The sequence below is a fragment of the Aptenodytes patagonicus genome, chromosome Z (assembly GCF_965638725.1).
Source record: "Aptenodytes patagonicus chromosome Z, bAptPat1.pri.cur, whole genome shotgun sequence".
Taxonomy (NCBI): Eukaryota; Metazoa; Chordata; class Aves; order Sphenisciformes; family Spheniscidae; genus Aptenodytes; species Aptenodytes patagonicus.
This window is the reverse complement of record NC_134982.1, coordinates 32,388,941-32,406,928: the sequence shown is the minus strand read 5'-3', so window position 1 is coordinate 32,406,928 and position 17,988 is coordinate 32,388,941. Positions and strand designations below refer to the sequence as shown.

The 17,988-nt window shown below is 41.3% G+C and overlaps 1 protein-coding gene across 2 annotated transcripts; it reads right to left on the bottom strand.

Annotated features, from left to right (window-relative positions):
* Positions 1–2,624: 2,624 nt before the first annotated feature.
* Positions 2,625–17,988, bottom strand: CD274 (CD274 molecule). 2 transcript variants are annotated; one of them, XM_076362665.1, is made up of 9 exons: positions 17,665–17,988; positions 16,531–16,743; positions 13,324–13,392; positions 12,292–12,645; positions 11,517–11,798; positions 10,151–10,261; positions 5,727–5,777; positions 4,690–4,755; positions 2,625–3,682 (listed from the first exon to the last, which is right to left on the bottom strand). In XM_076362665.1, the coding sequence occupies exons 2-9, from the start codon at positions 16,589–16,591 to the stop codon at positions 3,660–3,662; spliced, it is 1,017 nt and encodes a 338-aa protein (XP_076218780.1). In that variant the 5' UTR covers positions 16,592–16,743; positions 17,665–17,988; the 3' UTR covers positions 2,625–3,659. The 2 variants fall into 2 exon arrangements, with proteins under 2 accessions (XP_076218780.1, XP_076218781.1); XM_076362666.1 differs by lacking the exon at positions 17,665–17,988 and adding an exon at positions 15,309–15,461 and having other exon boundaries at positions 16,531–16,589.

Here is a 17,988-nt window from a genome sequence, read left to right as displayed (position 1 = left end):
GCAGAAAAATATGAACAATGTGCAAGTCACGCAGAGCCCATAGGCATTCTGAGGTGGGAAAGGCAGGAGATAACCCTCTGCCAGAGACATTGTAAAAGATGGATGTCCCAGCTGGAGTCATGGTGATTCCCAGCAAATGCCTTTGCAGAATACCAGTAGCCTACCAAGGGAGACTCTCTACCTGCCTAAAGTCCTCAGGGAAGCCTTGTTTTGTTGATTGCTATGTTCCTTCTCTTCTGATTAGCCCTTTGCTTGCCTACCCCATCCACAACTTCCTCACTTGTTTGTTGAGGAATCTCTACCTCCCCTGCGTCTAGGTGTCTAGTTTCCCTGCAGGTATTGAGACTTCTTCTGGAAGGAAAACAAAAGTGTTCCTTGTTCTCTTCCCACCTGACAGAAAAGGTACCCCAAATTTACTTCACAGTCACCATCACCATCTTCTACTCATTCTGAGCCAGCTCTGGCTACAACAGGTTTTCTTCATATTTTCCTATTTTGGGACAGGGAGACAGAAAGTTCAGTGCAATTGCCCAAGAGTCAGTGACCTGCCTTGGGCATCTCATGAACCCAGCAGTACCTGGCAGGGACTCGGCTGGGACAATCACCTAGATTGCAGGACAAGAGAAATATGGAGAGGGAGACAGGGAATTGGGGAGAAGATGTTGCAAAACTGGAAGTCCCACTGTTAACATCTGCAAAAGCAGAAGTTCCACTGTTAACATCTCTGCCATTTTGCTGGTTAGCCCATGCTTGGGTGATGCACCATTGGTACGTGTCACTCAAGGACATTAAAGTTACTTTTTTGGCCAAAAGGGAAAAGGGATACACATCCTGCGTGCTGCTCCATGAAAAGCCCTGCAGGTCAATAGCAATAATTCTATTTTTCTTACTGTTAGCTATTCTTTAATGTAATTGTTATTAGTAATAGCATTCATATTCTACACAATTAAATGCCACATCACAAAACAGGCCATCAGACTGGTTCATAATTACGTTTTTCAAATGGATGAGTCCTGAACTCAAATACCAATAAGCCAATTGAGATTGTGCACATGAACCAGGCTTTTCTGAGCACTTTTGGGCTTCTAACAATGCTTGGCCATTAGGAAGCAAAATGCAGTTTATTGAATCTGAGTCTGATCTAGCTTCCTGCTGGACATCATTTTCCAGATATCCAAAAACACTGAAGTAGCATGCAAAAATTTTTAACTGAAGGAAAAAAGATTATTACAAATACGGTGTTTAACTACATTTTTTATGTTAGGATAGGAAGGATTTCCTCTACCTAGTTCTCATGACCTAAATGTGTCGTATTTTCAGTTAGGTGTGTACTCTCCCTCTGTCATGAGTGGAAAATAATTGTGCCAAAACAACTCATGGCATTGGAGGATGAGCATGTGGGCCTGTCTCCCTGTATTCATAAAAATGAAGCAGAGAGATTTAGCTTATCCTAAAAGCCTAATTTATAAAATTACTAAAATTAGATTAGACAAGTTCTGGTTTGGATGTCAGAGAAATATTTAGAGAGGACAGATCTTTTCACATCATCTGTTATCCACCACACATCCTGCTTTTCTAATGAAGTAGCAAAATTTCAAGCTTCCTATCAACCACTCAAGAATTCAAGCACTGGCATTTTGGACGGTAGGGTTCAGCTACAGAATTTAAAAACATATTTATAACCACTCATTTCATTATCTTCCTCATCTGACATACAGCACTGTCAACAGTAACTTACCTTTTCTCCTGCTGGGAAAAGATAAACGCAACAGTCCTGCTGTCTGGTGGAGCTTGATAAAGATATCAACTTCAGTTCCATAATAACAAGCATGCATTAGTAGCACTGCCTTGCAAAGGTTGATAATAACAAAAGGAGCAGAATTTTCACTTTTACTTTAATATGCAAACAGCTGCTGCAGTCTCAAAGAGGAAGTAGAAAATGAAGAGGTTGTCTGGAAGGGGAATTATTTATGTGGTGACATGAAACTAGATCTCTGTGTTGAGGAGAGTCAGTGCTTTTTCTACAGATGGCCCTAATATTTCCAAAGCCATTCTTGCGCTCTGGGAATAATTAAAAATTGGCCGTCACCTTCAGTGACACCCAGACTGTGGCCTCAAAAAGCATGTTGGGAAGCAGAAGGGGATGTTCAAGTTCACATAGCATCCTTGAAGAATCAAATGGCAAGAATCAGTATCAGAACATGCAAGCTCTGAAATGAATTAGGGAAACCACTTTATAGTAACTTTTTTACTTAACTGAGGTCTACCAACTCCATTATGGTCATGAAACGCATTTCTCATAGGGCAGCTTGCTGAGATGTATTAAACACAACTTTACATTAGCTAGATCGAATACTGCCAGCAGTGAAGCCCTGGGCTGAGGGCTGCATTCACATCCTTAGGACTGCACAACAGACTCATTTATTTTAAACTGAAAAGTAAAACCTGAGTCCAATGAGATTCCAGATCTCCACTGTCTCTTCTTTGTGGGAGCCCTTAGAGGGATGACATGGGTGTAGACACTACTTTACCCAAATCTTAGATACCTGATTTTCCCAGAATAAAACTAAGTAGTGCTAACACTACTTATTGACAAGTCAAAGAGAGCAGGAAAAAACACAAGAAAAACAAAACATATTTTATTAAAAAAATATAATTGTGAATAGCATTGTAATAAATATTTTTCATCTGTGTATGACCCAGAAAAAAAGCTATGCACTTAGCAAAATGTAACAAAGCAATAGCTTAAGAAATGGGATCCAGGAGCATGTTCCCTCAGCATTTCTTAAGTAATCAAATGAGCATGTATTTCATGTCCTAGAAGTGAAAAGGTTCCCTTCCTTCCATTCCCAAGGTGAACAAAAAGGCAGTCCAAATCAAGAGCTGTTCTTCCTGAATGTCTGAAGAGTTGCAGTATCCCCAAATGGTAAATCAGAAGAGTAATGAGCAGTAACCAAGTAATGCCAGCTATATCACAAGGAAATTAAATCCCCAAAACACTTTTCAGAGAAAGAGATCAAGAAGCTCAGCATTATCTAATCATTTCCCAACCATAGTTGCCAAGAGGGTTACAGCATCTATTTCAGGCTTAGCTATTAGTATCTGGTATTTTAAGATCTACAGTAAGGACAGAAAATGCCCTGTCTGTATGGCATCTTGTCTTGTTGCACCCTGATCTTTTATGAGGATCAGAGTATTGAAAAAATTCTTCAAAAGCTGGAAAACAAAATCTCTGCATGGAACCGAGAGCTCGTGGCGGGGCGGGGGTGGGGGCAGGATAAAGCAAGCCCAGAAGATGGCCTATTCAAGAACTAGCTCTGAAATTCATGACGGTCATAGACCTAAAGTGCTTTACCTTAAAGATATTTTTAATGAAATGCATCTTCGAAAGTGCATAAACTTGACAAAGCAGAAACCTGGATATTTAAATAAATACCTCCATACCTAGTCACATATACAGAAGCCTGAATCCAAGGACTTTTTATGCTATAATAATTCTATTAACTTCATTGCTGTTTTTCCCGAGTTACAATGATATGGAAGAAGATTACCATCACAGAATAAAAACAAAAAATTAATATCCCCCTTAATAGACAGAACACAGAACATCTGAGCTGTCAAACCTTCACCACAGAGGAAAAAAGCTTCCCCTGCTTTCTCTAGGTCTTCTCAATTTGTATGTCTGTAAAAGGAAGAATTATATAAAAAAATTATCAAAATACAAAACAATGAAGTCACAGAACATTTCATGGCTTTGGGACTCTTTCCTAGAGTTCAAAAAAAATTCCCTTCATTGTCAAAATTAAAGAACTAAAATGAAATTAATTAAAAGGTCAAATAGAAAAAGATTATGATCATGGGAGGAAATAAAGTGGTAGTTCAAACACACTGGTGGGAAGTGCTCTTTAGCAAATACAGTGAAATTGCTGTGGCTTAGGTCCCTCATTCTTTTAAAATCTTCTTTTAAAGTCTTTCAAATACATTCAGTGCTCTCTCTGTCGGTATCCCTAGCAGCATATCCCCAGGCCCTAACTCTTTGACTTGGAGATCTATACCTGCAGGACCAGCAGGCTTACCTTTGTTTATGTTTACACCAGAGAGTGCAGCAGGGAGGAATTTGGGATGTAATTAATATTACACAATATAAAGCACTTGCTCTAGAAGTCAGCAAGAACATGAAGGAAAAGCCTCAACAACTTCACCCTTCTGTTCCATACCACAGTATGTTTTAGAGATTTCAGAGATTTGGTCATTTATTTTCTTGCTTTGCTGAGACAGAGTCTCATGGCTTGAGACTTGCTTGAGTGGCTGTGATGGGTTAAGGTCTCCCTACCCATTGCCATCACCACTCCTTCAGTTAACCTGGCAAAACTGTTTCTGTAGCAAAAGTGTGAGCTAGAGAAAAGACTAATATGGGTTGTTATATATCTCCACATCACATTTTCCTTTGCATTTCCTTTTTATTTTTAAAACCAGATTAATTATTTTATATAACTCCCAGTACACAATGAGTTATGATGGTGAGTTTGTAAGAAAGACAGGGAATGGGAGGCTGTACTTCTCTTGAAGGCTCTGTCTGTTGAAACAAGGGACTAAATAAACCCACCATGAATCAAGGCACTGATGACCATGGATGATTTATGCTATGTGCAATTTGCTACTGTTTTTCTCTTTATCATTTATACTTACATTTCAGCTCTTCATCTTCGAAAGAAGCATCTCTGCAGTCATGTGTATCCTTATCTTTTGACAGCTCTTTAAACAAACGACATACATACAGATAACAGTCAGCATAGCTTAAACTTTTCATATAGTGATAAATCTTTGTTAAAAGCAGCTGTCTCAGGCTGTCCAGGAACTATGTGACTTAAATGCAGATCGGAAGAAGAGATTAATACCAAATGTTGTGTCCATTTTGGGCAAGTATTCTCAAGAGAGGTTTTCTTAGGAAAAATCCCAACTGCCAGTATGAACTAAACTTTCACACAGCAGTTTAATTTGAAGTGGTCTCCAAATAAAACTATACAACAAATTAAAAAACAAACAAACAAACAAACCATCATGAGAGGAGGCTAAAGGATTTTAATCTCTTCTCTCCAACTGTAAATACTAACTCTCTCCACTATTCCTCCATTTCTCACTGTCATGGTGGTACTGGCCATTCACTGAGCTTTGCTCATAGCAAATAGCATCAGTATCTCAACAGGAGGAAAAAGAAACTGTTAGGGAAGCTAAAGCTTCTTCCTGTGTTTCTCTCAACAGGGCCAAACCCTCTGTCCTCAAGGTTGTGACAAAGACCCTCAAATGCACACTATAATACTGGAGAAAACACAGGATCATGCCAACATGGCTCAAATGGCAGCACAGAGTCTGCACACCAGGATGTGCTGCCATCCTGAGGTGTATGTTCCAGGGAGCATGTCCCATCCTATCACAAACTTTCCAAAACACAGCACACCACTCTGTCCTTTTCTTGTGCATTCCAGGACTGCATCTGCTCCTGGAACAAGTATACTTTTCTTTCACGTTTTCCTTTCAAGAAGTTGCCATAGTAATGAAAAGTCACTCTTCAATTGTAATTTATAGTTGTTACATAAATGAGAAGTAGAAAGCAAAATGGAAGTTGAATGTAAATCTGCATTTGGTTGTCAACATTATAAAGTAAATTCTCAATAATTATTTCCACAAGAATCACACTGAGCTAGATCTATGCCGTATGTACATACTTGCTATTGATGAACGAGCCACAGGTGTTCTACTGTCCTTATTTGCTCTAGCTGAAAGAAAATAAGAGAGAAAAATCAAAAAGAAAACAGAATACTTACTTTAGACCTAATGGGGGCTTAAGCACACTGATAGGAAGGGCACACTTAGCATAGTATAATCATTGGTTCTCAAAACACTCCATTTCTTCAAAGACTTTAAAATACATTCTTCAGTGCCCCCAGTCGGTCAGTTTCCTTTCCAATTTCCTTTCCTCGTTCCTAAGCCAGAACTCCACCGATACTATACACTAGCATCATTGAAAAATACTTGTTCAAATTGTCAAAGCAGCCAGGGATCAGGTTAGGAAAGCTAAAGCCCTAACAGAATTACATCTGGCCAGGGATGTCAAGGGCAACAAGAAAAGATTCTATAGGTACATCAGGGATAAAAGGAAGACAAGGGAAAATGTGGGCCCTCTCTGGAATAAAACGGGAGACCTGGTTACCTGGGACATGGAGAAGGCGGAGGTACTCAATGACTTTTTTGCCTTGGTCTTCACCGGCAAGTGCTCAAGCTTCACTGCCCAAGCCGCAGAAGGCAAAGGCGGGGACTGGGAGAATGAAGAGCCACTCACTGTGGAAGAACATCAGGTTTGAGACCATCTAAGGCACCTGAAGGTGCACAAGGCCATGGGACCCAATGAGATCCATCTGTGGGTCCTGAAGGAATTGGCGGATGAAGTTGCTAAGCCACTATCCATCGTATTTGAGAAGTCGTGGCAGTCCGGTGAAGTTCCCACTGACTGGAAAAGGGGAAACATAACCCCCATTTTTAAAAAGGGAAAAAAGGAAGACCCGGGGAACTACAGGCCAGTCAGTCTCACCTCTGTGCCTGGGAAGGTCATGGAACAGATCCTCCTGGAAGCTATGCTAAGGCACATGGAGGACAGGGAGGTGATTTGAGACAGCCAGCATGGCTTCACCAAGGGCAAGTCCTGCCTGACTAACCTAGTGGCCTTCTATGATGGAGTGACTACATCAGTGGACATGGGAAGGGCTACAGATGTCGTCTATCTGGACCTCTGTAAGGCCTTTGACACAGTCCCCCACAACATCCTTCTCTCTAAACTGGAGAGAGGTTTGGATTTGATGGGTGGACTGTCCGGTGGGTGAGGAATTGGTTAGATGGTCGCATCCAGAGGGTAGTGGTGAATGGCTCAATGTCCAGATAGAGATTGGTGACAAGTGGTGTCCCGCAGGGGTCTGTATTGGGACAGGTACTGTTTAATATCTTCATCAATGACACAGACAGTGGGATCAAGTGCACCCTCAGCAAGCCTGCAGATGACACCAAGCTGAGTGGTGTGGTCGACACGCCAGAGGGACCTGGGCAAGCTCGAGAAGGGGGCCCACGTGAACCTCATGAGGTTCAACAAGGCCAAATGCAAGGTCCTGTACCTGGGTCGGGGCAACCCCCGGTATCAATACAGGCTGGGGGCTAAAGGGATTGAGAGCAGCCCTGCCGAGAAGGACTTGGGGGTACTGGTGGATGAAAAGCTGGGCATGAGCCAGCAATGTGCGCTCGCAGCCCAGAAGACCAGTCGTATCCTGGGCTGCATCAAAAGAAGCGTGGCCAGCAGGTTGAGGGAGGTGATTCTGCCCCTCTACTATGCTCTGGCGAGACCCCACCTGGAGTACTGCGTCCAGCTCTGGAGCCCTCAGCATAAGAAAGACACAGATCTGTTGGAGCGGGTCCAGAAGGGGGCCACGAAAATGATCAGGGGGATGGAACACCTCTCCTGTGAAGAAAGGCTGAGAGAGTTGGGGTTGTTCAGCCTAGAGAAAAGGAGGCTTCGGGGAGACCTTCTTGCAGCCTATCAGTACTTAAAGGGGACTTATAAAAAAGATGGCGGCAAACTTTTTAGCAGGGCCTGTTGCGACAGGACAAGGGGGAATGGCTTTAAACTAGAGGGGGGTAGATGTAGACTAGATATAAGGAAGACATTTTTTACACTGAGGGTGGTGAAATGCTAGAACAAGTTGCCCAGAGAAGTGGTGGATGCCCCATCCCTGCAAACATTCAAGGTCAGGTCGGACGGGGCTCTGAGCAACCTGATTTAGCTGAAAATGTCCCTGCCCACAGCAGGGAGGTTGGACTAGATGACCTTTAGAGGTCCCTTCCAACCCAAACTATTCTATGGTTCTATGAAATGGTTTTCCATTGTATATTTTCACCCAGAATTTGAACATATTGGGCAACAGAGAATAAGAAGTGGATCACCTTCTCAGTGCTTTTTGAGGGGAAAAAGGCCCATATTCCAGGGAGGTTCCATTCTGAAAGAATCGCTTGTCTGGTCATCTAGCACAGCTTGAGTTTTAAGAGAAAAACCTGTTGCTACTACTTTAGCTTCTGAATCAACTTGTAGTTTATGACACACACACACACACACATATATATATATATATAACATAATCATGATAATCACATCATGACATGTATATACATTATCATGTATACACACAAACAATAAATATTATTTAAGCAACCTAGGAAACTTCTGACCTTCACTGAAATCCCCAGATGGGAATCTTCTCAGAAGTCAAGGATTTTGCTGTCCCTTCTTCCACTTTCATGTTCTGCTCCTACTCCTATCATGTTCTTAGCACAAATTCTTATACATGCACGGTTATCTACAGACCTTCTGCAGCCTGTTAGCATCACCTGCAAGCCTGTTAAGCTTACAAACACTTCTCCCAGGACATGTGTCCATAGTACCAATGCAGGAGATGAGTTTGTGACCAAAACACTGAATATCCACATTTAGTTCTATCTTGTATTTATTTTATGGCACTTGAACATGAGTGCTGAGTGTAGAGTTTGCTTATAGATGGTTTTGTCTAATTTCCAGACAGAAATTAGGGCTGTTTCTGGTTTTCACTGTGGAAAAGAGAGCTGGCAGACAGGAAAACCAACAGTTCTGCTATACTGCCTCAGAAAGTACACATCTCTTAGTGTGGAAGCTTTTGAGATACCACTCGAAAAGACAGTACAACTAGCCTTTGCATTAGTTCCAGCTGAGTCTCATGTTAGCTACACACATTTACATCTCCTACAAAATTCAAGAATTTCGAGACAAGTATTTAGTCAACTGCCTTGTTCAGGTTTTTGGAGCATTTGTGGTAATAATTTACAGAGTCATGCCAGTATGATATTATAATGCTAAGAGTACTGTATCAGCTTCAATGCCTCTTGTACTTTTTCTCTGCAGACAACTTGACCAAAAAAAAATTTAAAAAGTTATTTGGAAAAAAAGAAGTAGCTACGCATCAGCTAAAAAAATCCACAACTTTGTTACACAGAGGAGGAGTTCTGGCCAAAACCAGAATGTTCAGCAAGAACGCTTTCCTTTCAACATTTTCAAATGAGTCCTATGGATGTTCTGAGATCTGCATGACTTTATTGTATCTGTTAAAATGAAGAGTAAAAAATACCCCTGAATATAAAATCCTCAAACACACCTACCTTCCCTCCAAGGAAAAAAAAACCCACAAACAACCAAATAAAGAAAAGAAAAAGTACTTATTTCAGATTAAGCAACACGTTTCAAACATTTTTTCTTTAATTTGGGGGCAAACCATATTCTTTTCATGCTCAGATACCCTAAAAATTATTTCTTCAAGTTTTTTCTTTGGTTAGCTAGCAAGTGAAAACAGATTACCACCAATGCTTTAGCTCTTCAGCATACTGTGATGCTGAAAATGTCCAATTCAAGTCAGTGAAGTGAACTGAAAAAGCTCAAAACTTAACAAGGAAATGAATCAAGTGGTATGAAGCCACAGTGGGAATATTCCTTCTTGTGAAAAAAAATGTTTCAGACTCAAAACCTTGGACATATCACTTCATACGTAGTCCACCATTTTTATGGTGTTTTAACCAGAATAAAGATATATGTAGAATTCATAACAATTAGATTACAAAAACCCCACATGCTCACAGTTCAGTGAAATTTTTCAGAGAATGCAGGAAAAAAAACCTAAAAAACCTCCAGTGCCCTGTCTGCTCCCAGCATTCCGGTCCCCAGTCAAAAGGGAGGACACAGAACAGGAAACTTCCATTTCCAGTAGGTGCATAAGCTGTGCTTTGATGTTTGAATGGATTAGACACTAATCTTACTGCTCTACATCATTACCTATAAGAAAAAATAATAGAGGTGCATGCGTAAGTGGTTTGTGAGGAGCTGACAACCTGTTCCACTCTGCTAACTTGCTAATACTAAACTAAGTCAGATAAAGAAAAAGAAATAAACAATGTAGTAAAAAATTTAGTGGTTTCAGGATGAAAGACCTAAGGCAGACTTTTATTATCTCATTCCTTCTCTGCGAGGATGAATTAACAGAACAGATTCATAATAACTGAGATACACTAAAATAAATAATCTGAATACCTTTTCTTATGCAGAGCATAAATAGAAGCACTGATCCAAAGAAGGCAGTTACAATGAGAATTGTTCCAACAAAGCGTCTGCTCTCAGTCCACAGAACACCATCAGCTGAATCTTCAAGAAAAACAAGTCGGGGAAAGACATTACACAATTGCATGTGCTTCTCCCTTTTCCTTTCATTTTCACCATGTTATTTTTGCTATGAGCAGTTCAGACATGATAATAGCATTTTAGATTGTGTCTAAGGTCAGGTGCTGATGATGCACTTCACCATATCTCATTATCCCAATAAAGGAAAAAAAGATAGAACATATTCATATTTATCTTTGCTTCCTGCATTCCATGTGATAGTGCCTTTGACTCCCATCACAAATCTTGCTTGTCACCAAGGTACAAAGTGTTACATCTAGCTCAGTTTCCTGTCAGGACTACAGGAAAGAGCTGACTGAGAAAGAGAACAGAGAGTCCCTTTCATCTGGTAAAGCTCTGAATGCAAAGGATAAGTGACCTCCCTGAATCCCAGAGGCATTTCTTGTTAAAACCAAACTTGCCCACTCACCACTCGCTGAAAGGATAACTTGAGAAAGAGCTGAGGAAACTCTCAGCTGCCTGTTTCCACCCTTGTCAGTCCCAAAATGTGTGCCAGCACAGGCGTTTTTAAAACTGCATGGTGAACAGGACCAGAAAAATGGCCTGACCAAGTAACAGTCTCATATCAGAGAGATTATTTTTGAGTTGCATCAGGTCTCCAGTCTGGTTGAAAGCTTGTGCAAACATCAGGGTACACTGCAGAAATTAAAAGAGTAACCAAAAGCAAAAGCAGTAGGGGTGGTGCCCAGCTAAAAGGTCTAATGAGAAATTGTATTGGCCTTCCCCATTCATTCATCTTCCTTCAATCCAGACTTTATGAGAAAAAAAATCTGTGTACAATTTGTTAAATTTAAATATGCTCAAAGCAACACCATAGTGGCAGGAAAAGAACATATTGTTCAAATTTATTTGACAGTTATCATCAGCAAAACAGAACATTCTTGGAAGGTGTGTTTAATTTATACGGGAGGGTTTCATTTCTATGCTCCGAGCTATATACTTTTCAAATAATGGAACTTTTTTTGACACTCAGACTCAATTTTCACATAACTGTAGGTCATGCAAAATTCCTATCCTTGAATTCCATCCACACATGCATGATGAACATGTTAGTATTGTGGAAATGTACACTAATAGCAAAACTTACCAACACAGGTATTTCTTTTTAGCCCTTTTAAAATTAGATAGGAAAGAGGAACAAATCATGGCTGATTCAAATGGGACAAAATGACACAGTACCTTGAAGTGTGTTACCATAAATTAAATTTAGAAATGTTACCTGCTATATGTAAAATGGCAGATGTATTTTCTTGCAGCTCTTTATTCCAGAATATACAGTAAAAAATCTCATCAATCCTACTTTTGATTGTAAGGGTACTTGTCACACGATACAGCTGGTCACTTCCAGTTTCATAACTTGTGTTTGCCTTATCAGTCAAATCTTCATATTCTCCGTTTTGCCATATCACTTCAGCTTGTGGGTATCCTTCTGACTGACATGTCAACTTCCATTTGTTGTCTCCTGTGCTCACAACTCCTTGAGCTATAGTTCTGTAAGGAGCTAAACAAATGGAAGAAAATTATTACTAGTAGGAAGCTAGAAGAACAGCATATATTAACAAGACACCTTTTCTTTATCCCCAGCCCCTGGGCCAAGTTTCTGTACATCAGCTTGGATTTTGTAAATAATACTCTTGACAGGAAAAGTAAATATCACTGTTGTGCCTCTCCATAGTAACTGGAGGTACAGTTAAAATACATTATTAAATTTTAATGCTGTTTAGAAAATCGCATTAGCTTTCTGGTCTTTGTCCTGTCTAAATGGTTTTTGCAACACCATTCCTCATATATCATAATGGGAAATAAAGGACAGAACATGGATTCAACCTAGACAGAAACACAAAGTTGTACAGCTGCACAACAGCCATGAGGTGGTTTCTGTCTCTGGAGAGGCTTCTTTAAACATTAAACCAGACATGTCTTACTTCGGGGACTCCTCTGAAATCTTTTAACAGTATCAGATAGCACTGAACCTCCTGCAGTAGCACTCTCACCCTTAACTTTCAGACTGATTGTCTTGTAGTCAGCTCCCCCGTAGCCAATAAGACAGCGGTAAACCCCTGCATCTCTGAGCTTCACATCAGTGATCTGAAGGAGAGACTGTCCCAAGTTCAGATTCTCTTTCAACAATTTTATTCTTCCCTTAAAGTCACTGTGCTGACTTTCAAAGTCTTCCTCTCCTTTGAGAAGTTCATAAACCTGCTTCCTTAACTCATCTTTCTTTTCCCAGCTGACACTTAAATCTCTAAACTTTAATTTCCCATTCACTGGAAATGTGCATTCCATGGTCACGTTGTTCCCATGTTCCACCGTGTAGAGTGACTGGGGAGCTTCAACCGTGAATAAAGCTGAAAAACAAAATTTGGAAGAAAACTTAATTTTCCAATTTTAAGCCTAATCTTCGAAGTCATGTCTTACCATATACATAGGACATTTTAAGGACAAAAAGTGTCTGCCCTGTTCAGAAAAGTTAAACATTTTTGTATGCACTTGCCCAAGTTTGGGACAAACTGGGCTATTTATACCTGCAAACACCTGCTTTGTGCACACACGCAGTGTGATGCTGTACTAAAAACAGGCAAATGTATGTGCACAGCCCCTCAGCTGCTGCTTTCAGAACACTGCCACGGTAACAGGCAATTGTTAGTGCCTCGGGTAGGAATGTTCTGTTTATATAAATGTCAATTGTTTTTACACACAATGTTAAAGAATACATGACAATTCCCAGGTTTGACAGTGCCAATAAAACTTTTTGTTTAATGCGAATGGTACCTTGTCTGAAATGGTGTCTATGCTGAAACACTGACAGAGATTTCAACCTGGCCCTGTATCAAAGCACACATATTAAGCACACATACCTAGTTTAATGTAAAAGCATGCTAAGACCTTTTTATTTAAAACATTAAGGAAAAAACCCCAAATGCTAGCACCTGAAGGAAGACTGAGGAATTAACATTTCTGTGCTTTTACATGGAAAGGAAACATACTTAAACAGTTCTACTGCTTCTTATGACTCAGCTTCTTACCATTTAGGAAATGCCAGTAGAATAAAAATATGTACAAAAGCAAAGGCTTTTCCATCATGTAGATAGAACCTAAAATGATAAAATAATAGACAAATATAAATATCTGCTCATTTTCTAACTTGCACTGTAAAATACACTTTGTAGTCACTCCACACAAAGAACTGGACAGAAGGCACTGAATTCCACTCTAGCCGAAAACATGACAAAATTGCACCTTTAAATACAGTAGATGATCAGGCAGAAAGCTTCCTGCATGGGTCCAGGATGAACATCTAATTTTATTTGCTTTAAACATTTGTCCTTGGTTATGGCAAAATATATGCTTTACCACTGTCAATTAGTAAATAAATACTCACAAATACCCAATTGTTCCCCTAAACTGTAGCAGGGAGTGTTGCTCCTGCTAGGAGGAGAATGGAGGAGTTTTCTATACGCATTCAGTGGAAGAAATAGAACTTAGTGCTTCCCCACCTGCTTGCCTTCCTTTAACATACTGTGAACATACCCTGTTTTATAACACGTGGTCTCACCGTACTTACAATGGGGCTTGTGAAGTTACATATATAGTGAATAGAATTCATGTGGTAATTAATCACTTCACAAGTATTTACACAATAGTGCCTTTGTAAAACAGTGACAAAACCAGTCAGCCTACAAACAAAATCTATTTTCTTGAATTTCTGCTGCTTTACCTCTGAACCTGTAAATTATTTCAATTTTCTGTCAGAAGTTTTTCCTCTCTTTATTGACATAGCTTTTATACTCCTACACAACACTTTAACATTATAAAACACTGATTAATGTCAATTCATACAGTGTCAATTCAACCTTCACACACCCACTGCACTTGCTAAGCGTGTATTTTAAGTCAGAGCAAAACTATGGCAAACACTGCCATCATTTTTCAAATTACTCCCAAGAAAAATTCAAACTCACTGTAATGGAAGTCTTTCATGAGTACAGAGAACTGTAGAATTTTATCTAAATAAAGTCCTCATTTTGGATACCCAAACAGCCATAAAAATAAGGAAAGGTTGCCTTCAACTGTTTTCCAGTGGTAGTTTCAGCATTTGCATAAGAAATTAGGCAACTGTAATACCTGTCACGCAACCTAACTGATGAAATTCTATCTGGACTGTGACTCTTACCATTTTTGGTAACGTTTTGTCTTTCTTTCTCTGGTTGTCAATTTTAAGATGATAATAAAGTAACAATACTGTCCTGAATCATAAGACACGTGCCTTTACAGTGTTGTGGCTTAAGGGAATTAGACTCTTCATAAGAATTTGATTCAAGCTACTTTTTTCCTCAGATTGCTGCTGCCTGATCCCAATAGCAGGTTTGCAGAAGGCAACACAGATGGAGCTGAGAAAGGGAGTCAATCTAATACGTTGTTAAGCAGGCATGAGCAATTACAAAAGGATGTTCTGCTAACAGGGACAGGAAAATAGAAGTAAGATCCTCAGGGTGAAAGCTCTGTTTCATTGATAAATAAATCCCAGGCTTCTTAACATGGTTAGGTACCCAATAATTATTCCTTAGCCACAAGTGATGTTCTTAAAAGCACTGGCAAACTGCTGCCTAATCCTGTGGGTCCCTAATTGTTTCTGGTGATGTGCACACATGAGAATGCCTTCATCATGATGCCACTGCCTGAGTAACAAGCAGTCCAGAGCACGAACTAAGCTCCAGGGTAAAGCTTCTCAAACAAGATAGAGGCATACCAATCTCACAAGTGTGCTCTGACCACGCTTACTTTAGAGGCAAGCCTGCAGAAGAGCAAGCCACTGAGACTGATGGGTATAGGTGAGCACCTCTGTGCATTCCCCATGCCAGAACGACCAGAGTTGTAGCGCACACAGCCCCAAAATACTTTCTACTTTTTTTAAAGTAGAGGCTGTAGCTGAGAGACTGCTCAGAACAAATAGCACGTGCACTACACTCACAGAAGGATACCCATACCCATGCATACAACCCATACCCACGTTTTTGTCAGGAAATCTGAATGTCGGCATGAACTCCAGGAGAGGTGTTCTGATTAACTCCCAGAAGACGGATGACAACAAGTAAGTTTTATGGTTCTAAGACCCATGCTTGTATCCTGCAATTGCTGAACTTTAATTTGCATGCTTTCTTCCCTGTAGAGGAAAACAAGCCTTACTACACACAAAGAAGTATGACTATTACTTACAAAATTCCTCAAGACTGAGAAAGTCTGCTGCTGTAATCAATTTTTCACTTTCAGAGAGAAAAAAAGTAGGTCCAGGTCAAATACAGATAGGCACGAAAAAACACGCTGCAATAACCATTACAGACCCTTTTCCTGTTTCATCCTGAGCAGAAGGATCCCCTGGCTGGATTGGTTGAAGCAGCTTGAGACCTAGATGCCAATCAAAGATCTTTACCAAAGGTGCAATCTTCTCATGATTTTTCTTACAGAACCTACCACAATGCCCCTTCTCTCGTACTGCCGGCTTCTGATATCTATGGCAAACAGTTTTATAAAAGCAAAAAGATATTCACTGTGCAAAATGTTCTTCAGTATTGCTGCTGTATGTTTCCCTCACAATCAAATGAAGAAGACAGGAAAAACAGAACTATTTGCCCAAAGACTTCTTGGGACAGAACTTAAATGTTGATGTAACTCCACCTACTTCTTTAGGAAACTTCCCCATTATTGGAAAATTCCCCACTAGGGAAAATTCTGTATTGCTAACCGTGGTTCACTGTAACCAGAGACAGAAATGTTGGGAAAATTAGTACATAAAATGCCACAGGCATTTTAAGAAACATGTCATCTGATCAAAGCTGTATGAGCAACAGTCCTTGGAATACCAGTAGCAAGAAGTCATCCATCTACACAAACTTAGGGTCCCTACAGTATTAATCTCAAGCGGTGCCAAACAGCTGCTAATATTGACTGGAAATTTCTACACAACTTACTCATGTCTGCAAAGGCCATAAGCAGGAATAATGGGAAGACCATTGCCTGCCCACCTCTGGTAAGAACAGATATTCTGTCCCTAAGATTTGAGCATAATGAAGGCCCCTTGCCTTGCCACTGTGTGGTGCAAAAAGAGTTGTTAAGCCTATGCATTAGCTTAGCAAAAAATAAAGAGCACTGTCTTTTTCTTTCTCTTGATTCCAGAAGCCATTCAAGAATACAGAAAAAGACCCCAAGTATTAGAAGCCAAAGGATGTACTCACATGAACTTGCAGACTGTAGTGGGACAACCTGGTCAACAGCACAAAATACAACTTTAAACATATGTTTCAGTGTAAGTTCACCCACTTATGTTGTCTTTGCATATCTCACAAAAGGGTTGAGATTCTCGGAAGAGTTAAAATACCGTGAAATGGCCACTTAAAAGTTTTCAGGAATGATTTTCTTCCTTCCACTTGACAGCCCACTCACAGTATCTGTCACGGAAGCAAAAACACATAATACAAAAAACTGGTAAGAGTTAACCTTTTAACTTGACGTGTGGGAGGAACATGGAGACAGTGGTATATGAAATAGCTGAATGTAACATTTAGGTTCTAATAACCTGAAACTACCTTAGGAGGTTGAGGGGGTGGATTTCCGCGATAGGTGAGACGGATGAAGGTTAATTTCCACTGATTTCTTCTGTGCTTAAAAACAGGTTTAACGACATTTTCTCAGAAAAAAAAGATGCAACAAAAAGAAACTGAAACAAATTTGTAAAATACTGACTGTGAGACCACAGAAGCCACTGATGTAGCTAGCTTTCAATGTCATGAATTTAGTTTCCCCTTTGTCATTGCTTGACTTGAGGTGACAGGGCTGCTTTTTCCATGTAAGTATTTAGTAGCAAACAGAAGACCAGGACAGGGTTTTTTTGGTTTGGGGGTGGGGTGGGTGTTGTTTCTTTTATACACACACACACACGCATCTATATAGACACACACAAGTTTTACAGCATAGTTATATACTGCAGTTGGTGGGTTTTTGTTTGTTTTACCTGTGTTCTGCAACAGATTTTCCAGACAAGTATCTCAGTCTGGCCTGTCATGGGTACTCCTAAGTAAAAAATAGGGCCGGAGCCGCCCTCGGGGAGAAAGCGCCCGGGAAGGCTCCGGCAGCTGCCTGTGCCATGGAGGCGTCACGGCAGGACGAGGTCCCTGCAGAACCGGGCCGGGGCACCCGCTGCCGGCAGCCCTTCGCCGGGCTGAGCTCCGTGACCAGCCGCCTCCCCCTTCCCGGGCACAGGAGCTGCCGGGAGGCGGAGGAACACGCGCTCCCGCCCTCGCAGACAGCGGACCCGGGGAGGGGGGGAGCAGAGACCCTCCCGGCCGACCCCCAGCCCAGCTCCCCCCTACCTGGCGGATCCTCGGGGCGCTGGCTGCTGCCGGCGGCGGCCGCCCCACCTCGGCCCGGCCCTCCCTCGCCGGTTGGATCCGGTGCGTTAGACCCCGGCCCGGGCCTTCCCCGCCCGCCCCCGCTGCGAGTTCGTCGTCGGAGGCCGTGCCGGGAAATCCTCCGGCTGTGGCTCTCCGCGGAAAGCTGGGCCGAAAAGCCCCGGAGCCGTGCTCCCAGCCCCGCGTTTCCCGGCGCTTCAGGCGGAGCGGGCCAGGGAGCCCTCCCGGGTGACTCTTCCATTCCCGAAAGCCGCGGGCTCTCGGGAAACAAAACCGAAAGCGGGC